We start from the raw sequence: 25,485 nt of genomic DNA, 5'->3' as shown, positions 1-25,485 counted from the left end.
CAGATTAGGATAGAAAACACTCTAAAGCTTCCAAAACTGTCAAAATATTGTCTGTGAGTATAACAGAACTGATATTGCAGGTGAAAACCTGAAGAAAATCCAACCAGGAAGTGCTGTTATTCTGAAATCTCTCTGTTCCATTGCATGACTACCCTCCATTTAAAGGGATATCAACCAGATTCCTTTCCCTGTGGCTTCCACATGGTGTGAACAGTCTTTAGACATAGTTTCAGGCTTTTATTCTGAAAAATGAGTGAGAATGATCACATCGCGTCAGTGGATAGCTGTGTGTCCCCAGAGTTTTGCATGCGCGAGCAGCTTGGAGTAGAACTTTTCTCTCTGTCTCCTATTGAAAAAGCTAGTAATTTAATTTGAATTTGGCGCTCTGCAATTCAGTGGATGTTGACGAAAATGATCCCGCTTAAGGGATCGGTGTGCCAATTAGCACCCGAACCGTTGCTGGCAGCAGCAGCGCAGGCCCCAAACAACAGTCATTAGACAGGCTCTTCAGTCTTCACACGAAAGAAGTGCGATATTGGACGGAGTGAGAAAATCACAGCGCTGATTACAGAAATGATTGAAGTTGATATGCAGCCATTTTCAATGGTAGAGGATGTCGGCTTCAATGCACTAATGGCATATCTAGAACCAGACTACAAGATGCCATATCGAACAACCCAGATGGAGAAATTGTACAATGATTGCTCTGCAAGTACAAAACGCAAGCTCTCAAAGTCAAACACCTCATACTTGGCATTAACCGTGGTATTAACAATATCAAATCAAAGTGTATTGGTCGCGTACACAGATTTGCAGAAGTTATCACAGGCGCAGCGAAATACATTGTTGGACATCTGCTGTATGTACTGTATGAACACGCTGTCTTACATCATCACTGAAATGAAACACCACGTTGATGAGAAGTGGGACATAAGGTAGGGATGGGCGGTATACCATATGGTACTATGCACGGACCGGTTTGGATTTTTTACTTTACCTTCTATAACGCTATTTGAGTGTTTGTTTTTTAAAAATGTGATGGGAAACTCTGGCGCGTGTACTGTCAGTTTTGATCGTTTTCTACTTGAGCCATTTTTCTCCCTCCTGATACATGCCGCTTCCCACACCAAGCCCTGACCCCTGTCAGTCAAGGAGAGAGCAGTTGCTCGACCACGTGAGTCACGAACACTTTCTTGCTATTTCATATACCTTTGACTATTGGATGTTCTTATAGGCACTTTTGTATTGCCAGTGTAACAGTATAGCTTCCGTACCTCTCCTCGCTCCTACCTGGGCTCAAACCAGGAACACAACGACAACAGCCACCCTCGAAGCAGCATTACCCATGCAGAGCAAGGGGAACAACTACTCCAAGTCTCAGAGCGAGTGACGTTTGAAACGCTATTAGCGCGCACCCTGTTAACTAGCTAGCCATTTCACATCACATCGTTACACCAGCCTAATCGCGGGTGTTGATAGGCTTGAAGTTATAAACAGCAGACCTGCTGGCAAAACGCACGAAAGTGCTGTTTGAATGAATGCTTATGAGCCTGCTGGTGTCTACCATCGCTCAGTCATGGTAGACATGACTGTCATACCCTGACTGCGTGCAATGAACGCAAGAGAAGTGACACAATTTCACCTGGTTAATATTGCCTGCTAACCTGGATTTCTTTTAGCTAAATATGCAGGTTTAAAAATATATACTTCTGTGTATTGATTTTAAGAAAGGCATTGATGTTTAATGGTTAGGTACATGTCGGAGCAACGACAGTCCTTTTTTGCGAATGCGCACTGCATCGATTATATGCAACGCAGGACACGCTAGATAAACTAGTAATATCATCAACCATGTGTAGTTATAACTAGTGATTATGATTGATTAAGTTTAATGCTAGCTAGCAACTTACCTTGGCTTCTTACTGCATTCGCATAACAGGCAGGCTCCTCGTGAGGCAGGTGGTTAGAGCGTTGGACTAGTTAACCGTAAGGTTGCAAGATTGAATCCCTGAGCTGACAAGGTAAAAATCTGTCGTTCTGCCCCTGAACAAGGCAGTTAATCCACTGTTCCCAGGCCGTCATTGAAAATAAGAATGTGTTCTTAACCAACTTGCCCAGTTAAATAAAGATTAAATAAAGGTGTAAAAAAATATATAAAAAAATCGGCGTCCAAAATTACCGATTTCCGATTGTTATGAAAACTTGAAATCAGCCCTAATTAATCGGCCATTCCGATTAATCAGTCGACCTCTAATTCCAACTATAATCATTCTATTCCAGGAGTTCACCAATTAACTAGGTCTATATTGTTTTGCCCATATAATGCAGCCTTGCATGGCACAGTGTGGAAATTATAACAAAAGTGCAGGAAATGCAGAAATGTATGAAAATGCTTAACATTATTTTTGTTTGAAGTTGGATTGAACAGTATAAAACATTCAGAATGGAGAAAGACCCATTGAATCACTTATAATTTGTGTTGCCACCCTAGGTTCATGAACTATTCATAAAGCATATTTAGAATTTGTATTATTCAAAAACATAAAATAACTGCGTACCGTCAAATGTGATATGATATTTTGGCCATATCGCCCAGCCCTGAAATGAAGTCCCATGTACTGACTACTGAGAACATGGAGGCACACAGCAGATAACCTAAAAGTGGCATAAACTACTACCGCTGCTGAGTGGGTGCAGCAGTAAGGTGCAGCAGTACAACTGCCTCCTCGCATTGAGGATTTCAAGTTAATGGCCGACCGCGATACTACTGTAGGCATTGTTTCCAGAAAACAGTATCCCCATTATAGTGAATGGGAAAATGGTGATCTTTCTGGTCATTTTTCATGGTTATAAAAATAAAAAACACGACCATGGTACCAATAATTGCTTCTATTTCACCAGATGTATGTCCTTGAACCGATTACTTTAAAATTGCACACAGACGAGTTAGAAGGATAATTTAGTTGCTGATGGCCGCCTTCAACTTGAGATAGCCTGCAACGTCAACTGCGCATGCAATGTTTCCAAAAACTCCTCCATGAAGCAAGATGGTTTTTTTTTGTTAACAACAAATCAATACAGAAAGTACAGGAGGGAACACAAGTATATTTAAATGATAAACAATGGACAATCGAGCTAGGGGGTACAATATCACATTACAATTACACAAGGACCTTAAGGGACATACATACGCTTACAATTCCAACAGATGTTTTGTTAGTTGAGTATTTAACTGTCTTAAAATACAGTTCAATTTATTTTTGTCGGGTAAGAAAATGTGTTTTTTTGTTTGTAAATTTACATTTGTGTATATGAAATTTGGCCAAAAGAATAATGAAATTAATTACATAAAAATGTTTCAGCTTATTTCTATCGTATGTAAAGAATCCAAGCAGTTCATCTCTCCACAATAGTGTAAAATCTTCATAAATGTGTTCAATTATAAATCTACTGATGTCTTTCCACAGTTTTCTTACATGCATACAATGCCAAAAAAGATACAACACTGTTTCTGGGTGGTCATTACAAAAGGAGCAATTTGAGTTTATGTTTTCCTTAAACTTCTTCATATAGTGGTTGGCAGGATAATATTTATGAATAATTTTAAAGGAAACTTCCTTAATTTTGTTAACAAGTAGGTATGTGTGTGGCAACATCCAAACTTTCTTCCAACCGATATTATCAATAAATCCATTGCAATAAGGCATGACATAAAGTATAGATACAACATCCTGCTGAATCAAGGTGCGTATCGCTCTGTTGTTGAATGGACCAAAAGAGAAACCAATCTTTCCTACTGATGAGTCAACAGGGTTAATAGAAGGTAGGCTCTGAGGGTCAGGTCTTGACACGTTCCTGAATAACAGAACAACACCTGAGGGAATGGCGTCTAAAACAATTGCAAAATCTTTAGGTGTTACAGGGACCTTGTAAAGTGATAAGAATTCTTTATAACTGAGTAAAAGACCCTCTGCATTTACCAGTTGGCTCACCAATAGGATATTATTTCGGAACCAATATTCTAAAAGTAAAGAAGTATTTTTATACAATATATCCCGATTATTCCATATGTAATATCTGTGTGGAGAAAAATTGTGTTTATAAATTAAGGACCATGTCAAGAAAACCTGCCGATGAAAAGGAGAAAGTTTCACTGGAATTTTGTCAATATTATAATTGCAAAACAAAATGAAGTTAAGGCCACCAAAAGTATAAAATTCCAGATAGAAGTGGGTCTTCTTAGGAATTGTTTTATCCAATTGATCTTAAAAGTATTATTTAAGGTAGTAAAGTCCAGAAAATTCAGCCCACCATTCTCATAAGTGTTCATTACAACAGTTTTCCTAATGTAATGGGTGCGGTTTCTCCACAGAAAGTTGAAAAGCATCTGGTCTATCTCCTTGCTTATTTTACTGTCAAGATATAAAGATAGAGCGCCATATGTTAGTCTAGAGATACCTTCAGCCTTGGTTATTAGGACTCTACCTTTAAAGATAAGTCCCTCTGTAGCCATTGATTTAGCTTCTTCTGGGTGTTTTTAATAAGAGGGTTAACATTTAGTAAGCCTCTAGACTTTTGATCCTTTGTAATGGTTATTCCTAAATATGTAAGTTCTTCTTTTACTGGAATACCATAATATGAAGGTGCCACACAATCTTTGACAGCTATGAGTTCACATTTATTAATGTTAAGATATAGACCAGACGCTTTGGAAAAGGATTGTATCACATTGATCGATATGGGAATTTGGTTAGCGTCTTTCAGAAAAAGTGTAGGATCATCAGCCAGCTGGCTTATAATAATTTCTTTACCAGCTATGGAAATACCTTGTACAGGACTATTATTTAAAGAATTTGCAAGAAGTTGGGTGATTAATAAAAACAGGTATGGAGAGTGAGGACAACTTTGCCTAATTCCTTTCTTTAATTCAAATCTAAGGTGAGGTGCCATATTTCAATTTGATAGTGTTGTTACCATTTGCATAGAGAGTCTTAATAGCCTTACAGAAAAAATCCCCAAAGCCAAATCTCTCAATGGAGTGGAAGAGGAACTGATGCTCTACTGTGTCAAATGCTTAAGAAAAATCTAAAAATAATATGAAGCTATCCTCGGTTATTAGGTCTGAGTAGTCAAGTATGTCTAATACTAGTCTGACATTGTTAGAAATATGTCTGTTCCTCATGAAGCCAGACTGTGTTTCATCAATGATTGCATCCAGGACTTCTTTAATTATTTTTAAGGCTAATATCTTATAGTCATTATTAAGAAGACATGTTGGACGCCAGTTATCGATGAGCAGCACTTCTTTTTTAGGTTTAGGTATCAGTGTTATTAACCCCTGACTCATTGTAGGAGGGAGAACATTGTTTTTAATACTCTCTAAAATGACTTCAAATAGGAAGGGAGCTACTTGTTCAGAAAATAATTTGTAAAATTCTGATGTAATTCCATCAACACCTGGTGATTTATTGTTCTTTAGATGTTTGATAGAGTCTATCTCTTCAACTTTGATGGGTTCATCACACTGTTTAGTTTCTATATCACTGATATAGTGAACAATATTCAGTGAGTTAAAAAACATATCTGTGGATTCCTGACAGTACGTAGAGCTATACAATTTTCTGTAAAAATTGCTACAGTATTTAGAGATTAATTTTTGGTCATCTGTAATAACACCATCAATGTTTAACTTATGGATAGTGTTATTTTTAGAGTGACATTTCTCAAGATCAATTCTGTTCTCCCTCCTCAATCCATTTTTTCCTAGATCTAATAAAGGCTCATTTTGCTTTTAATCTATATATTTTATCCAGTTTATTTTGTAACTCAATCAGTTCCATCTTCTCCTCCCCCGAGATGTCGGCTGGGGACCTCTGAGAAAGGGAAGTTATCTTAATGATCACCTTTTCCTCCTCAGCTCTTCTGGTCTTAGCAAGATTACTACCATATTTTCTAAGGTATTTGGACACCTCCAATTTAAAGAGCTCCCAGTTCTTGCAATAAGATTTTTCTTCACAAGCCCTTTCCCAAAAGTGTGAGAACAGATCTTTAACCTTAAATGTAACTATATCATTATTTAATAATGAGCTATTTAGCTTCCAGTAGGATGCTCTACCAAGGTTAGTATCAGGGGTAAATATTTTGATATCAATGTAAATGGCCCTATGGTCTGTGAGGAGAGTAGTACAAATATTTGTAGTAACACACTCACTATCAATACATTTGGATATAAGCCAAAAATCTATTCTGGGTTGTCTTGAACCTGTTTTGTTACTCCAAGTGAATGATCTTTCGGCCCGGAAACCTCTCTCTCCATATATCAGTAACATCAAACCTTTCCATAAAAAGTATTAAACCCAAATTCTGATTGGTTGGTCTACCTGGGGGCCATCTATCAGTTGAATTATCTATAGTAATGTTAAAGTCCCCTCCTATCAATAATAACGAATTCAGAAATGTAGATAACCAATGAAGTATATGTTTCTCTATAGATTCAAGCAACTCATCATTCTCATGTTTGGTGTTGTACCCATAGAAGTTTACAGTAATGAGCATAATGTCATTGTAACTGATCACAAGACAAATAAAGTGACCAAAGGGGTCACATTCCGAGTGTAGAATATTACCACCAAAGGTATTTTTCATTGTAGTGACACCAGCGGAGCGTTCAGATCCATGGGAGAGCCAAATATCGTTGCCCCACTGTGACCTCCAGAAGTTGGCATCAGCCGAAATAGAGTGAGATTCTTGAAAAAAGCTAAAATCTGTTCGAAATTGTTTAGCAAATAAAAAAATAAGGCCTTCCGCTTCACATTGTTTGGTAACCCCCTAGCATTAAGAGAAACGATAGACAAAGACAAAACAACAAAGATTATATAAAAGTATAAACTGTAGTAGGATTAGTCAAAGACGTAGGAGCAGTGAATGTAAACGATAAGGAACCGAGCACCATTTAAGTAAATTTAAAGTGAAAATAGCTTATTCCATAAACTTTGAGCTAGACGTTATCCGTCTTTGAAATTCAACTCAACTGAAAATTATGTTCAAGACCAAACCAAGGGTTCTTGTAGTAAGAGACTAAAAACCCTCTAGTGTAATCAGGAACTATTCTGAGAAATAAAATACAAATTAATAATTTAAATTAAAGGTTACCTACTATTTTAAGTGCATATGAAAACTGAACATAAAAAAAATGAATATAAAATATTTTACATGTTCCTAAGACCTTTTATTGGGAAATGAGTATTAATAACTAAATAGAACAATAACCGTGTAAAGTCAGAGCAGACCTGTATGCCCTTTAAAACAGTATCTTAGTTACTGTATACATACAAAATAAATACAACTTTCAGTCTTCTTCGTAAGTTTGTAAACAAAATAGGACTTCCGGTCATACAAGAACAAACTAATAAATTGAAGTACCTGAGTATTCCTTGAAAAATAGTCACCTGATGCTTGTTAAGTAAACAATATAAGGAAAATGAGAATACCATGGCTGAAACCATCAACCTGTTCCTTCTGGTGAGATTTTAGGGAGGAATATGGATTTCTGAACCGTTGATGAAGCCTCGTCCTCCGACGAAGTAAGCAGCCTTTCCCTCATTTCGTGCTATCTTGATCATTGGCCACAACTTGTTCCTTCTTTCTATGTCCTCCAGGCTGAGATGCTCGGCGAAAAGCAGACCATGGCTCTGAAGGAAGCCGTTCTTCCTAGCAGCTTTCCAGACAGCATCCCTGTAGAATCTGGCAGTGAAGAGGATGATGATACCCCTGGGTCTTGAATCGTTCTGCTGTTGCTTCTTGCCGAGGCGATGCACAACGTCAATGGTATCACCAACTTTGTTTTCTGCAGGCAAAACTTCTTGGCAGATGCGGATAACCTCTCCTCGCACATCTTCGTTCTCCACCTCTGGCAAGCCGTAGAGTCTCAGGTTCCATCTTCATTCTCCACCTCTGGCAAGCCGTAGAGTCTCAGGTTCCATCTTCATTCTCCACCTCTGGCAAGCCAATAGAGTCTCAGGTTCCATCTTCATTCTCCACCTCTGGCAAGCCATAGAGTCTCAGGTTCCATCTTCATTCTCCACCTCTGGCAAGCCATAGTCTCAGGTTCCATCTTCATTCTCCACCTCTGGCAAGCCATAGTCTCAGGTTCCATCTTCATTCTCCACCTCTGGCAAGCCATAGAGTCTCAGGTTCCATCTTCATTCTCCACCTCTGGCAAGCCATAGAGTCTCAGGTTCCATCTTCATTCTCCACCTCTGGCAAGCCGTAGAGTCTCAGGTTCCATCTTCATTCTCCACCTCTGGCAAGCCATAGTCTCAGGTTCCATCTTCATTCTCCACCTCTGGCAAGCCATAGAGTCTCAGGTTCCATCTTCATTCTCCACCTCTGGCAAGCCGTAGAGTCTCAGGTTCCATCTTCATTCTCCACCTCTGGCAAGCCCATAGAGTCTCAGGTTCCATCTTCATTCTCCACCTCTGGCAAGCCATAGTCTCTCAGGTTCCATCTTCATTCTCCACCTCTGGCAAGCCATAGAGTCTCAGGTTCCATCTTCATTCTCCACCTCTGGCAAGCCCATAGAGTCTCAGGTTCCATCTTCATTCTCCACCTCTGGCAAGCCATAGTCTCTCAGGTTCCATCTTCATTCTCCACCTCTGGCAAGCCCATAGAGTCTCAGGTTCCATCTTCATTCTCCACCTCTGGCAAGCCATAGTCTCTCAGGTTCCATCTTCATTCTACACCTCTGGCAAGCCGTAGAGTCTCAGGTTCCATCTTCATTCTCCACCTCTGGCAAGCCCATAGAGTCTCAGGTTCCATCTTCATTCTCCACCTCTGGCAAGCCATAGTCTCTCAGGTTCCATCTTCATTCTCCACCTCTGGCAAGCCCATAGAGTCTCAGGTTCCATCTTCATTCTCCACCTCTGGCAAGCCATAGTCTCTCAGGTTCCATCTTCATTCTCCACCTCTGGCAAGCCATAGAGTCTAGCTTCCATCTTCATTCTCCACCTCTGGCAAGCCATAGAGTCTCAGGTTCCATCTTCATTCTCCACCTCTGGCAAGCCATAGAGTCTCAGGTTCCATCTTCATTCTCCACCTCTGGCAAGCCATAGAGTCTCAGGATCCATCTTCATTCTCCACCTCTGGCAAGCCATAGTCTCAGGTTCCATCTTCATTCTCCACCTCTGGCAAGCCGTAGCCTCAGGTTCCATCTTGTGTATTGTTCCAGATCAGTGAGACGTCTATGGTAGACATTGTTATTCTTTTCCACCTTTTTTCAACTTTTGCCACTCTCGTTTTCACATCCTTGATGTCACCACATTCAAACTCCAGTCTTTTTCAAGCCTTGGTGTTCGCGCCTACCATTTTCTCAATGGCATCAGACCTGGAGTTGATGAGTAAGGAGAGGGTAGCCACGATGTCAGAGTTCATGTTGGGTTTTTTGGAGGGTGGAGGTTTTTACGGAGTAACCGGTAAAGAGGGGAATTAGTCATCTTCAACAGCATTCGAAAGGATGATATTTTCCATAGGCCAAGCGTAGTTATGGCAGTTGTCTATAAGCACGTTTCTCTCTTGTTGATTAGCAATAGAATGGGTAACTTCTTCCTTTTTTTGGTCACGACTTTGCATGGACATGGCAAAATAAATGATCCAATTATTATTACAGTAACAGGAAGGTTCTTAATATCTTAAACAAATAAAAATAGTAATGACTGTAAACTTGTTTTTTTTCTCACAATCTTTCTGAAGTTTGGTACGGAGCTCGGTAAAAAAGCGTCTGTTCAAGCCGCCATCTTCGTCAGACCTCCAGCAAGATGGTGATTTGCTGAAAATACACTTCCTGATCTTCAAATACGCCACTGAGCATTCTCATAGGAAACAATGGGGTGAAGTCATCGATGGTTTCGTCGATATTTTTTAGGTTATGGGTTGCCATGACTGCGTTAGTTTGAACTGCATTGCCCCCTAGCGGCCATATGCAGCACCATATCTGCGTTGTGAATAGTTTTATTCTTTTCTTTTCTCTTATCGTTTAAACAAATATATATATATATTTTTTTTTACAGTTTTTGTTGTGACATTTGTCACAATGCTATCTATCCTGTACCCTAGTTAGGGCTGGCACAATTACCTTTACCCTTCAACAGATGTAGACCCCCTTAAGAAATATATGTACCATTTCTATTACATTTTTGTTGTTGTGGTGTTGACGAACAGCTGAAAGAAGATCGGACATTTGTGCGGTTGAGTCCATTTCTGGTGTAACATGGACTATTAACAACGTGTTGAAACATTGTTGCTCCTTGCTGAAACAAACAATGTGTTGTAGCAAATGAGTCTTCGGTTGCCTAGGCAATGACCCCCCAGCACTACACAGCATGTACAGTCAGGAGGGGAGATGAGTAGGAGAAAATGTGTGTCAAAAAAATGTTTTTTCTTCTTATTGTTTGCTATTCGAACGGTTGTTACTGTGACCATGGTCATTTTGACTGGCCAATTATCGTCATCCAGAATTCCATGACCATCACAGACCTAGTCCATTATCGGCTGTAATTATATTATTGAGTGCTTTCAGAGCTGATTTCTCCATCTGTGTTTCAGCCTGCCAGAGGACTTGACACAATTAGTTTCCAGTGTTTATCACTGGCTTATTAATGTTGGAGGGAAATATTGACTGTGTCAACCAGAGGAAATAAACACTGTGCCCAGTTCCACTAAACCCCCTATCGGTCTATCTCTATCCCCCTCTGTCTATCTGTCTCTCTCTTACTCTCTCCCTTTCCTTCTCTATCTCTGTAAATGGGGTTATGAATTTGATTTCTATACATTTCTGGTAAACAATTCACTAGGAGTCTCTCTTTTTCAGGTCTAGCCCAAGAAGTAGATGGAAGCGTTGCTGGTAAGGAGAACATTTATGGTCTGATGTCTTTTCATAAGCTAAAGCGGACTAACTGTTAACGTTTACCAACTCCCTCCCTCGATCCCTCCCTCCCCATCTTTCTCCTTCTCTTCCTCACTCACTCACTCACTCACTCACTCACTCACTCACTCACTATGCTGGTACAGTCCACACAGCGTGTGCTGTGGGGAAGATTCAGGTCAGCATGCGTAAAGCGGCCAAAGGAAAGTGGGAGGAGCTTGGTGAACCACTGGAATTCCATGATTCTCTTTTCAGGAAGAAAGATCGAGGTATGAATGAATAGGGGCTCTTTTCCAATATGTCTTTCCTTGATTCCTCACAGCCTCACTCCTCACCTTCTTCTCAAAATGCTTTGGAGGAGTATGTAAGAAGGGATGGACCTTGGACTTTCACCTCCAATGCGTTTTGAGGAGGCAAGGAGAGAGGAAGTCAGGAAAGAGCCAGAATGCCATTTCAGACACATCCAAAGAGATGTTTATCCATTTGTCTTATCTTCTGAATTGATTTTATTACATTCCCCTATTAACCAAAATCACATGTTAGTTATTCACTCTCTCTCTCTCTCTAGCCATCTTCTACAGAGAGTGTATGTTAGTTTCTAAGACAGCAGTCACACACGACACCTGGGTGTTCCGGTTACAGCTCCCTCTAGGGACGCTCATGCACGTGCCGGTTGGGAAACACATCTACATCAAGTCCCTCATCCAAGGTAAGGCCTAGCCTTTAGATCCATGCTAATGCTAACGCTACATCTAGGCAAGCGCTAATCCCAAAGCAGCCCATGCGGTCCATTGCTCGTGCTTATGCTATGCTACATTTAATTTTTTTATTTAACCTTTATTTATACAGGTTTTTCTCATTGAGATAAAATCAATTTTTCAAGAGAGATCTGGTCCAACAGCAGCAGGGGGAACAACGTTTCAGACAAAACAACATTGAACTAAACTATAGACACATATACAGTACAACTATTATGTAAAGAAACACAAATGTCGCAACAAAAAACCAGCAGTTCTAAAGTCAATTACACGCTTCTATGATATTTACATCGACCAAGTGTTTAAACTCCACCAACGTGACTAGATCATCAAATGGTTAAATGTTCAGGAGAGAATTCCAGGACCACAGAGCTGAGTAACTAAAACTATTTCTACCATGACCTGTTCTAATTCTTGGTACTGTTAAAAGCAAATGAGAATGGGACCATAACTGATCAGATTTTTTTTTTAAAGAACCGAGATAAAATGGCATTTTACCCAATATGGCCTTATAAATCAGTGTATACCAGTGTTTAAGCCTACGCAATGTCAATGACGACCAGCTAACAGCGCTGTAGAGATCACAATGATGTGTTAAATGTTTTTGATTATTAATGAACCTGAGGGCCGCATGCTACACTGAATCAGTTGCTCTCAGGGTAGTGGTTGAGGCCTGCATATATATATAACATCACTAAAATCTAAAACCGCCAGTAATGTACATCGTACCAGCTCCTTCCTGGCCTCCAGAGAAAAACAAGCCTTATAGTGTTAGTCAACTGTATACACATTTCATATCTGGCTACCGCTAATCCCATAGCATTCCATGAAATTAATTGCTAATGTTAATGCAATATGTGTAGACAGTGAGGTGGTGAAGCCCTACACGCCAGTCGAGGAAACACTGGTACCAGCTACACTGGACTCCACACAGGGGACTGCAGCCACTGACATCTTCCTCATGATCAAAGTCTACCCAGATGGAGTGTTGACTCCACACCTAAACAACCTCAACATCGGTAAGTCTGAGGCCCCCAGTAAACCTCACTGTAACAGCTAAGTGGGTTGTTCAGATGTATTCGGTGTATGTGATAAATAACAACTGGTGTAGACTTTACATTGACATTCCGAATCATTTCCAAAGATGCAGAGTTGAATTATTATTATATATATAGATATTGTTTTTAAATAGTAACGATCAAAAGAGGACTCAAATAAAATACGCAAGAATGGAGCTATATACAGGGAGTACCACATCAATGTGGAGCTATATACAGGGAGTACCACATCAATGTGGAGCTATATACAGGGAGTACCACATCAATGTGGAGCTATATACAGGGAGTACCACATCAATGTGGAGCTATATACAGGGAGTACCACATCAATGTGGAGCTATATACAGGGAGTACCACATCAATGTGGAGCTATATACAGGGAGTACCACATCAATGTGGAGCTATATACAGGGAGTACCACATCAATGTGGAGCTATATACAGGGAGTACCACATCAATGTGGAGCTATATACAGAGAGTACCACATCAATGTGGAGCTATATACAGGGAGTACCACATCAATGTGGAGCTATATACAGGGAGTACCACATCAATGTGGAGCTATATACAGGGAGTACCACATCAATGTGGAGCTATATACAGGGAGTACCACATCAATGTGGAGCTATATACAGGGAGTACCACATCAATGTGGAGCTATATACAGGGAGTACCACATCAATGTGGAGCTATATACAGGGAGTACCACATCAATGTTTGGAGCTATATACAGGGAGTACCACATCAATGTGGAGCTATATACAGGGAGTACCACATCAATGTGGAGCTATATACAGGGAGTACCACATCAATGTGGAGCTATATACAGGGAGTACCACATCAATGTGGAGCTATATACAGGGAGTACCACATCAATGTGGAGCTATATACAGGGAGTACCACATCAATGTGGAGCTATATACAGGGAGTACCACATCAATGTTTAGAGGTACGAGCTACTTGAGGTTGATATATACATGAAGGCAGAGTAAAGTGATTAGGCATTCGGATAGATGATAATAAGAGTAAAGTAAATAAATATAAGGTTGTTAGTGAGTAGGTTGTGTGCGTTTTGTGTGTGTAAATGTACGTGTGTGTTCGTGTGCTGTGTGTTCATATGTAAGTGGAATATTCATATGTAGAGGTCAAGTGTGTTTGTTTTATAACGTTCTCCTACTTCAACCTTGCCATGTGTAGACGTAGGCGGTACACAAAATCAGTTGATGTAACTTTCTTTTTTCATTGCTTGCTTGTGAGATGTACAGCAGCATATGTCAGCCTGTAGGTGGTTTAGCCACCCTGTGGAATATTAATATCTCAGATAAGTGAGCAAGGTAGGCAACAACATGATGGAAAAAATAGCACGTCACAAACCAGAGGGAAGGTTATTTTTCTTCCAACCAGGATTGATTAGATTACCTTTTGTTTACCATAAACTCATTTACATGTTTTTCTGCTGCGTACACAAGTAGACTAGGTGACAGAAGTTCTTGACTCCTGTGTGTCGATTCAAATAAAAAAACCTTTAACAACATTTATTCTTTAAAATGCAGTACACAAGCATTGATTGTGATTATGATCGGGTACTGCATTTACAGGACCGTTAGTAATAACATGATTAGGACTTTAACATTCACAGGGAGGACTATAGTTTTACCATTGTGATTAGGGATATACTTATGATTAATAGTAGCACTTTGCAATTCCAGTCTCATTATGTATTTTGAGTATTAAATGTCAGATGTTACAAGTAGTTAGGGCTAGCACAATTATCGATTATAATCGTGTAACCAACAATTATGGACAATTATCAACTTTTATATTCAAGTAGATAATAGCATTTTTACATGAAGTGGGTACATTTGGTAGTCGTTTTACGAGCAGAATGGTACGGTCGGGAGGAGAAGCTTCATTTCCAAAAGATCCAAGTGGTCCAAACCATTAGTTTTTGAGATAGGGGTGTCACCAATGCTGTTGTATTTAGTAGGTAAGTCGTAGCTCATTGTCAAAGATACGGTACAAGTTCAAAACATTTTTCAACAGAAAATACAATTATGACAATAACTGTGGTCATTTGCATGACAATTAATCGTTACCTAAAATTCTATAATCGTCACAGCCCTAGTTAGACCCTATCTTTTTTCCTCATCTCTCTCTCATCCTGTATAATTTTGTCACCTCCCTTTCTCTTTTCTCTCTCCTCTCTCGCTCTCTCTCGCCTCTCTCTCTCTCCTCTCTTATTCATACATCAGCAGTAGCAGGCACTATTCAGATAAATCAATTACAGGGGGAGATTGCTCAGCCCCCAAACAGGATTGATGGTGTAATTAGTTTCTATTTAAAAACTCATAAACAGGTTGTTTTATCCCATCTATCATCTCAACCCCTCTTCTCAGAGTCCAGCCTTCTACATAGTCAGGGTGCCAGAATATAACCCTCCTTTCCTTTCCACCCACAATGAATCAGATTCCCTGGCCTTTGTCTTGTGTCTTGTCCTCTTAACAGTGGAATCACCTTCTTCCTGGAAAAGTAATTGTCCTACCAGTCGATCTGCACAGAAGTAGACAGGAAATATAGAGGCTTCTTTCTTTATCTTTCTGTGTAAACTATGCTCACTGACAGGGCTTCAGGCTATGTCCTCATCTGGCCCCCATTACCTGAATAATATGCTAGTGTTGAGTGATGTGTGTGGTTGCCTGGCGATGCTGGCCCAGCTGCAACATTGGGACAGATGGAGGATGTTTATTTCCCAGTCAGTCAGTTAAAGAAGAAAAACATTCTCCATTACAACGAAGACTAGCTGTACAGTACAAAGAGAAACGTCATGAAAGAGGAAATGGATAGCTGATGGTAGGAAATGTTCTGTTTACAAATCAGGATAGCTTGAATAATGAAGTCTTTTTTTATTTATGTATTATCTGTTTTTGCTTATTTTTGTGTTTGTGTGGTTTATCAGCTTAATGGGTTTCCTTCTCTCCTCTTCCCTGGTTGCCTAGGTGACCACCTGTCTGTCAGCAGCCCAGATGGTCCATTCAGTCTCCGCCTCCTGCGCGAGGTCACTCACCTCTACCTGTTAGCAGCCGGCACGGGGTTCACGCCGATGGCTCGGGTGATCCGATTGGCTCTCCAGGACCTGGGCTCACTCAGGTGAAATACACTGTCATGGATCCACCCAGAAAAAAACCCTAGTATAGCCCCTTCCCCCTAAGCACTTCATGTAGATACAGTGGGGCAAAAAAGTATTTAGTCAGCCACAAATTGTGCAAGTTCTCCCACTTAAAAAGAATTTTGTAATTTTCATCATAGGTACACTTCAACTATGACAGAGAAAATGAGAAAATAAAATCCAGAAAATCACATTGTAGGATTTTTTTATGAATTTATTTGCAAAATATGGTGGAAAATAAGTATTTGGTCACCTACAAACAAGCAAGATTTCTGTCTCTCACAGACCTGTAACTTCTTCTTTAAGAGGCTCTTCTGTCCTCCACTCGTTACCTGTATTAATGGCACCTGTTTGAACTTGTTATCAGTATAAAAGACACCTGTCCACAACCTCAAACAGTCACACTCCAAACTCCACTATGGCCAAGACCAAAGAGCTGTCAAAGGACACCAGAAACAAAATTGTAAACCTGCACCAGGCTGGGAAGACTGAATCTGCAATAGGTAAGCAGCTTGAAATCAACTGTGGGAGCAATTATTAGGAAATGGAAGACATACAAGACCACTGATAATCTCCCTCGATCTGGGGCTCCACGCAAGATCTCACCCCGTGGGGTCAAAATGATCACAAGAGCGGTGAGCAAAAATCCCAGAACCACACGGGGGGACCTAGTGAATGACCTGCAGAGAGCTGGTACCAAAGTAACAAAGCCTACCATCAGTAACACACTACGCCGCCAGGGACTCAAATCCTGCAGTGCCAGACGTGTCCCCCTGCTTAAGCCAGTACATGTCCAGGCACGTCTGAAGTTTGCTAGAGAGCATTTGGATGATCCAGAAGAAGATTGGGAGAATGTCATATGGTCAGATGAAACCAAAATATAACTTTTTGGTAAAAACTCAACTCGTCGTGTTTGGAGGACAAAGAATGCTGAGTTGCATTCAAAGAACAACATACCTACTGTGAAGCATGGGGGTGGAAACATCTTGCTTTGGGGCTGTTTTTCTGCAAAGGGACCAGGACGACTGATCCGTGTAAAGGAAAGAATGAATGGGGCCATGTATCGTGAGATTTTGAGTGAAAACCTTCCATCACCAAGGGCATTGAAGATGAAACGTGGCTGGATCTTCCAGCATGACAATGATCCCAAACACACTGCCCGGGCAACGAAGGACTGGCTTCGTAAGAAGCATTTCAAGGTCCTGGAGTGGCCTAGCCAGTCTCCAGATCTCAACCCCATAGAAAATCTTTGGAGGGAGTTGAAAGTCCATGTTGCCCAGCAACAGCCCCAAAACATCACTGCTCTAGAGGAGATCTGCATGGAGGAATGGGCCAAAATACCAGCAACAGTGTGTGAAAACCTTGTGAACGACTTACAGCAAACGTTTGACCTCTGTCATTGCCAACAAAGGTTATATAACAAAGTATTGAGAAACTTTTGTTATTGACCAAATACTTATTTTCCACCATAATTTGCAAATAAATTCATAAAAAATCCTACAATGTGATTTCCTGGATTATTTTTTCTCATTTTGTCTGTCATAGTTGAAGTGTACATATGCTGAAAATTACAGGCCTCTCTCATCTTTTTAATTGGGAGAACTTGCACAATTGGGGGCTGACTAAATACTTTTTTGCCCCAATGTATGAAAGGCTTGGATAGGTATAAGCAGTATGGAAAATATTCTGCCTATCAAATCAAATACATTGCTGTATTGTTGATCCCATTCTTTCAGATATGTTATGCAGAGTATTTCCTTTCTAATTTTGACTGAATAGAAACTGAAGGAGGCTGTACTCTGACTGCTGTGCTATTGCAAGGCTGTCATTGTTCTCTTTCTGAGGATGTGAATACATTGTAAAGGACAAGGCTGTCATTGTTCTCTTTCTGAGGATGTGAATACATTGTAAAGGACAAGGCTGTCATTGTTCTCTTTCTGAGGATGTGAATACATTGTAAAGGACAAGGCTGTCATTGTTCTCTTTCTGAGGATGTGAATACATTGTAAAGGACAAGGCTGTCATTGTTCTCTTTCTGAGGATGTGAATACATTGTAAAGGACAAGGCTGTCATTGTTCTCTTTCTGAGGATGTGAATACATTGTAAAGGACAAGGCTGTCATTGTTCTCTTTCTGAGGATGTGAATACATTGTAAAGGACAATGTTGTTCTGACGGCGTTAGATCTGTGTGTGTTCTAGGAAAACCAAACTGATGTTCTTCAACAAACAGGAAAGAGACATCCTGTGGCACTCTGAACTTGACGGCCTCGCAGCTGAAGATGAGAGGTGTGTGTTTTACTGTGTATTCATATTGAGGGTGGTCATTATGAGGCTGGCTGCGTTAATGTCAGCAAGACGGACCCTCTGTGGTGAATCTCGTGTGTGTGTGTGTGTTCTTGCTCGCTTCAGATGTCTATTATTGCATGTCTTCATGGTGTGTGAACACTCCCCATCATTACCATATTGACTAGATTCTCATGTGAACCATTACCTGTGAAGCAGCATTAACACATACATGTTACTGGACATGTCGTCTTGCTGCTAGGCAGACAGAGAATGTTCACTCTCTTGATCTCTATGCTCACTCAGTGTATAGTGTGTTCTGATGATCCGTCTGTCAATTGGTAAGGCAGAAGATGCATTCGTTTGTTACGGTTCCAGGTGGAGTATATTCTGTCAGAGCTGTGTGATGGGTTCTGTTCTGCTCTAATCTATGGTTCCAGGTTCCAGGTGGAGTATATTCTGTCAGAGCCGTGTGATGGGTGGGCAGGCAGGAAGGGGCGGGTTGAGGCCTCCATGCTGACTGACTTCCTGGTTAGGCCTGAGGGGTCAAAGGTCTTTGTGTGTGTGTGTGGTCCCTCAGCCTTCACTGAGCTGACTGTGGGGTGAGTGACACTCCACACCCCTCTACACACTCCAGTTAGGCATTTAGCCGGGCGCCAGGTAGCCTAGTGGTTAGAGTGTTGGACTAGTAACCGAAAGATTGCAAGATCGAGTCCCCGAGCTGACAAGGTAAAAATCTGTCATTCTGCCCCTGAACAAGGCAGTTAACTCACTGTTCCTAGGCCATCATTGAAATTAAGAATTTGTTCTTAACTGACTTGCCCAGTTAAATAAAAACATAGAAAAACATTTCTAAATATAGAAGCAATGCTGTATGTTTTTATGTTAATGTTAATTTAGTAGATTCAAGCTATTTCAGGCTATGTAGTGCAAGGAAGTTAACTTGTATAACATTGGATAACTTTTCCCACATTTAGGCTTTGTCTGACTCCCCCTCTCACCTTCTCCTTGTTTCTTACCTTCCTCCTCTATCAATCTCCCTCCTCTCTTTCTCAGGTTGGTGAGACAGCATTGTTTCAGTGAAGAGGAGATTCATGTTTTCCAGGGCTGAGTGTCAGTCTCAGAAATTACAGCCTGAGGTGCCAATGGGACATTGAGAGAACAACGTGTGTGTGTGTGTGTGTGTGTGTGTGTGAGTGAGAGAGAGAGAGAGAGAAGTGTGTGTGTTTGAGAGAAAGGAGACACAATTTGTGAGAGAGTGTGGGAGAGAAGAGATGTTATTGGGCTGCAGGCCAATGTGTTTTTTGGAACAATGTCTTTCTATGCACTGTAGACTGAACTGATGGACCTGACTTCTGGGGTTAGCAGCTCTGTCTCTCTCTATTTCTGTCTGTCTTACTCTCTCTGGTGCTTTGAAACACGGATGGACAGTCATTCTCTCTGGACGCCAAGGACGTGACTGCTGGTGAATCACACACAAAGGATGAATGGCCAATTACCCAGCAGCACTGAACCCTCAGGTCAACAACATCAGCTCACTGTCTGTCTCTCTCTGTACCAGAACTCTTTGAACTGTCCTGTCCTTGTGCACTCCTCTGCTCTGACGAGAGCGAGAGAGAGAAAGAGAGGGGGGTCTGGGGTTGTTTATGAGAGGTCACTACCATGTCTTACATACTGTATATCAATCTATTGCACAGTCCCACACATTGTGATGTTATTTTTGCTGTCGCTTCCCCCCCCCCCCCCCCCCACCCCAAAAAGCAGGACTTTATGAGCGTTTAATTTTTAGTTCTGATCATTACATCTTTCTTTTGTTGAAGAAGTAATGAGAATTTCCAACCTGCTGTTGGCATATGAGACATCCTCCTACAGGGAGTTATTATTATTCAGATAGTTGTTTTGGCTGTGCTGCTGCTATATCTGGTATGTTCTGCAGCCTGTGGTTCTGTTTGAGAGAGACTGATAGTTAAGCAGACCAGTCTTCAGTATCGGTACATTTACAGTCTCTCTTTCTCCATCTATATCTCTCTCTTTTATCTTTCTTTCTCCCCACTCTCTCTCACAGGTTGATGTTGTAGTACACACAGTAGGTGATGAATACCAATGGGAATACATTACACAATACATAAAACACCTACGTAAATGTATTCAATATAATAAAAATATCATTTTATTCATGTATTTAATTCATTAATACCTCAAGCCCACAGTGATTTGATTAAGTGCTTGATGTTTGAAGCAGTTAAATGATTCTAAACTGCATCCGGGAACCCTGACCGTGCGTCCTTGACTCTTTCTCACTCTTGTGAAATACATGAGGTTGTTAAGGCCCCAACTATCGTGATTTCTCCTCGTGGAACATCAAACTGCCAGACCGAACTATGTCAATCCTGCAGAGTTGTTCTATGCTATGAGTGCTCCCTCTGATGTAGCTCCTCTATTAACCTAATAAGAGGGGCTCTCATCTGGCCGTTTCCAGCTGCAGTCAGTCCGTCTGCCTCTTTAGATGTATCCTTTCAGACGTCATTACTGACTCAATCTGGGTCAAAATGGAACAAAATGTCCCATGAAATTGAAGTTGTATTTTCATGAAATGTCGTTTTGGAGGAAGAATCTTTTATATTGGACATTGGTATCTAGAAAAGATGTTCATGAATGTATGTGATCTTGGACTTTTCACCGTTTTTTTCTCTAATTTGTACTCTCTAGATCGTATGGAAGGTGCCATTTAAAAACCTTACCCTTGTGTGGCATTTACTTTTTAATAACATTAAAGTACATAATGTCATGGTCATTTTGTTCCTTTTTCACACAAAATGAATTGCAGCATTTCTTACCACTGAACATAACCATTTGAAAGATCACACCTGTCAATGTAACACTCAAGGCCATGCTACGTGCAATACTATAAGTCAAGCTTCTATGGATCAAAAGTACTTGATGAAAGTACCAGTTTGTTTTTGACCGGTGAAACAATGACTGAAATGTGTTGGGTTCTGTTTTTTAAAGAAATTGAGCTTCACTTGGTTTTGTAGCTCATCTAATGTTGATCTAACCACATCTTATTTTAATGAATATCCAGCTTTGTACATCATTCACATTATAACTAACATGTCAGTTATATGAGCTGTCCTGAAGCAAATGAAAAGATGCACTAAACATTTTTGTTGTGTTTAGATTCAGAGCCCTGGTTGTATTGTGTTCAGTTGTTTCTGGCTGAAATGTACTACAGTTGATTAATTAATACTTCACCTTAGGGAAGAGGCAATTCAAATGTGCAAGGGAATGATATCACAACCACACCAGGAAGTATATGATTTTAAAGACATATATATATGCAAAGCTGTAGTTATCCAAGGAAAAATACCTTGCAGTCACTCTCTCTCTCACCCCCCCCCCCCCCCCCATCTGTCCTCCGGACCGACTATACACACCCACAGTGTTATCTTAGTAAATGGCATCATGTTGGTGGCCAGTCCTTCCCCATAGGAGTAAAGGTTCCCCACCCACTAGGCAATCCGATGAAATTGCATGTCTTGGCAGATGGAAAATCAAAGGTCACCATAGATGAAAAACACTGTGTCTGGCTCTGATTCTCAATGAGCTTTACGGTATCTACCTTCAGGAGGGGGTGTAGAGAGCGAGTCTGTCAATGGGAGTGTAATAGCTTTGGCATTAGGAATTCTCTTTAGAGTTTGATTATAAGTGGACTGACTAGTTCGCATCATTGGAGGGGAAGTTGCTTCGCAGGGCGAGGGCATGTTCTATGCTGCTTTCAAGGGAAATAATGGAGAGGTGAGGTCACATTATCTACATCTGTTATAATGGCATTACAGATACATTTCAGTGAATTTGGTGTTACTTATATGACATATGTAGTGCATATAGCATGTTGTTCCAGACAGGTGAGAAAGCCCCTATCCAGTCTGGCAGCAGCAGCTCTATGATTGACTGAAAACTGAGGAGAATTGTGTAGGGGTGAGGAGAGTACCAGTACCTGACACACAGAGTGGTGCTTGACACTGGAGTGGCACTCACTATCTGTCGTCTGCCACCTCCACCACTAACATTACTCACCATCACCACCTCTAATACCTGCTGCTGCATAGCTTGATCTGGCTTGGGCATTACAAGCCTCCATTCACTGTATAGGTGAAAGAAAATACAAATGAGTCTGTTGATTCATATCCTGCATAGCCTATCAGTATCCTGCATATCCTATCAATATACTACATATCCTATCAATAGCCTATCAATATCCTATATACAGTGGGGCAAAAAAGTATTTAGTCAGCCCCCAATTGTGCAAGTTCTCCCACTTAAAAAGATGAGAGGCCTGTAATTTTCATCATAGGTACACTTCAACTATGACAGACAAAATTAGAAAAGAAAATCCAGAAAATCACATTGTAGGATTTTTAATGAATTTATTTGCAAATTATGGTGGAAAATAAGTATTTGGTCAATAACAAAAGTTTCTCTCAATACTTTGTTATATACCCTTTGTTGGCAATGACAGAGGTCAAACGTTTTCTGTAAGTCTTCACAAGGTTTTCACACACTGTTGCTGGTATTTTGGCCCATTCCTCCATGCAGATCTCTAGAGCAGTGATGTTTTGGGGCTGTTGCTGGGCAACACAGACTTTCAACTCCCTCCAAAGATTTTCTATGGGGTTGAGATCTGGAGACTGGCTAGGCCACTCCAGGACCCTGAAATGCTTCTTACGAAGCCACTCCTTCGTTGCCCGGGCGGTGTGTTTGGGATCATTGTCATGCTGAAAGACCCAGCCACGTTTCATCTTCAATGCCCTTGCTGATGGAAGGAGGTTTTCACTCAAAATCTCACGATACATGGCCCCATTCATTCTTTCCTTTACACGATCAGTCGTCCTGGTCCCTTTGCAGAAAAACAGTCCCAAAGCATGATGTTTCCACCCCCATGCTTCACAGTAGATATGGTGTTCTTTGAATGCAACTCAGCATTCTTTGTCCTCCAAACACGACAAGTTGAGTTTTTACCAAAAAGTTATATTTTGGTTTCATCTGACCATATGACATTCTCCCAATCTTCTTCTGGATCATCCAAATGCTCTCTAGCAAACTTCAGACGGGCCTGGACATGTACTGGCTTAAGCAGGGGGACACGTCTGGCACTGCAGGATTTGAGTCCCTGGCGGCATAGTGTGTTACTGATGATAGGCTTTGTTACTTTGGTCCCAGCTCTCTGCAGGTTATTCACTAGGTCCCCCGTGTGGTTCTGGTGATTTTTGCTCACCGTTCTGATCATTTTGACCCCACGGGTGAGATCTTGCGTGGAGCCCCAGATCGAGGGAGATTATCAGTGGGCTTGTATGTCTTCCATTTCCTAATAATTGCTCCCACAGTTGATTTCTTCAAACCAAGCTGCTTACCTATTGCAGATTCAGTCTTCCCAGCCTGGTGAAGGTTTACAATTTTGTTTCTGGTGTCCTTTGACAGCTCTTTGGTCTTGGCCATAGTGGAGTTTGGAGTGTGACTGTTTGAGGTTGTGGACAGGTGTCTTTTTGTACAAGTTCAAACAGGTGCCATTAATACAGGTAACGAGTGGAGGACAGAGGAGCCTCTTAAAGAAGAAATTACAGGTCTGTGAGAGCCAGAAATCTTGCTTGTTTGTAGGTGACCAAATACTTATTTCCCACCATAATTTGCAAATAAATTCATAAAAAATCCTACAATGTGATTTTCTGGATATTTTTTTTCTTATTTTGTCTGTCATAGTTGAAGTGTACCTATGATGAAAATTACAGGCCTCTCTCATCTTTTAAGTGGGAGAACTTGCACAATTGGTGGCTGACTAAATACTTTTTTGTCCCACTGTATCTTATCAATATCCTATATATATCTTATCAATATCCTATATCTCCTATCAATATCCTACATATCCTATCAATATCCTATACATCTTATCAATATCCTATACATCTTATCAATATCCTACATATCCTATCAATATCCTACATATCCTATCAATATCCTATACATCTTATCAATATCCTATATATCCTATCTTTTTTTTTATGTGCTTCACATCCTTTTTATTTAATTTGACTAATTACATTTTTTGAACTAATTAATATAAAATGTGTTTTTATTACTGCTCCAGGCGTCAACCTTTTAGGCTCATTGTCTGCTGCTGCAATGTGGAAACAATGTAGCAAAGAACATGTAAATATAGCTTTTGGTATGACCGGTACTTAAATGGTGAATTATATCTGTTTTTCTGGGTTAGAGAGAAGTTTGTTATGGAGAAAATCAATCAATCAATACTGGCCAATCAATCAATACTGGCCCCTTAACATTCAGCTTAGTGCTCCCCAGATCCGTCCACTCCAACGTACAGCTGACGTGACATAGTAGAGAAGAGAAGAGTATCTTTAGAGAGAATCCATTAGACCAGATGCATGTTTTATTGAGCTGCTTCCTTTAATGAGATGTCTGATCCACTTTGGACATGAGTTCATGTGAGCTCTTACACACAGAATTATTCATCATTTTGAAGTACACGACCACCACTCCCCAGTGATGTGGATCCCTGCTTCATTTGTCTTTTAATTGCAATCCCCTCCATTTGTGAGTTCCACAAAACAGCAGCCTATAGCCCCAGTACACATCCTCATCTTCAAAAGAAGTGTCTTTTATCAGAGGAGACAAGAAAGGTTTACACCTGAGGCCTCATCCCACTGAATTAGGTATTTGATGACACGACTCCCCCTCTGGCTTAGTGCAGTTGTGACCAGCGGGAGACGGAGAGAGGCTTCGCTGAACACTTAAAATGATGGGTCTATAGCTTAAGCAGGTTTTCCTGTTGTTCTCTCTGTAGCAGAGAAACAAAGGAACCCTGAGTAACAAAATTAATCTCATTTCAACAGTTTATTGAATGTATTGTGTTGCAAAGAATGATTCACAATAACTGACAGTAATCATGTTTAACTATGCTGAATGCTTGAAACATTTTACTAAATGTAATGTTTAACTTTTGATTAATAAACCTTGCAATTCGAGAAGCATGGTGATAAGGAAAGGTGACAGAAAGACAAGGAAAGGTGACAGACAGGTTCAGCATGACGATCCAGAGAGAAAAAAATCCATAATTCGTCAATAACCCTGTCAAGTGCCTGGGAAAGTTATTTGACTAGACCCTAATGGACAGAAGAACCACATGTACACTGTGCTGGATGTACCAGCACAGTGTCCTCCCCCGAATTACCTGGCCGCTAACCCTGTATGAGATCACCTCATCAGCAACAGGCACTAGAGAGAAT

At 40.6% G+C, this 25,485-nt stretch overlaps 1 protein-coding gene across 2 annotated transcripts in view; it reads left to right on the top strand.

Annotated features, from left to right (window-relative positions):
* Positions 1–20,978, top strand: part of cyb5r4 (cytochrome b5 reductase 4) — a 28,038-nt gene extending 7,060 nt beyond the window's left edge. Inside the window, exons 9-16 of one of the 2 annotated variants that reach the window (XM_020505971.2) lie at positions 10,865–10,897; positions 11,065–11,187; positions 11,487–11,627; positions 12,540–12,695; positions 15,731–15,881; positions 18,101–18,187; positions 18,625–18,786; positions 19,241–20,978. In XM_020505971.2, the coding sequence (XP_020361560.2) occupies positions 10,865–10,897; positions 11,065–11,187; positions 11,487–11,627; positions 12,540–12,695; positions 15,731–15,881; positions 18,101–18,187; positions 18,625–18,786; positions 19,241–19,295 (908 nt within the window). In that variant the 3' untranslated portion in view covers positions 19,296–20,978. Of the gene's footprint in view, positions 1–10,864; positions 10,898–11,064; positions 11,188–11,486; positions 11,628–12,539; positions 12,696–15,730; positions 15,882–18,100; positions 18,188–18,554; positions 18,787–19,240 lie in introns of both variants that reach the window. The other variant, XM_020505963.2, reaches the window with a different exon arrangement.
* Positions 20,979–25,485: the final 4,507 nt, after the last annotated feature.

The sequence above is a fragment of the Oncorhynchus kisutch genome, linkage group LG2, assembly GCF_002021735.2.
Source record: "Oncorhynchus kisutch isolate 150728-3 linkage group LG2, Okis_V2, whole genome shotgun sequence".
NCBI lineage: Eukaryota > Metazoa > Chordata > Actinopteri > Salmoniformes > Salmonidae > Oncorhynchus > Oncorhynchus kisutch.
Note: the sequence above shows the minus strand (reverse complement) of the source record. Positions and strands in the feature narration are given on the sequence as shown.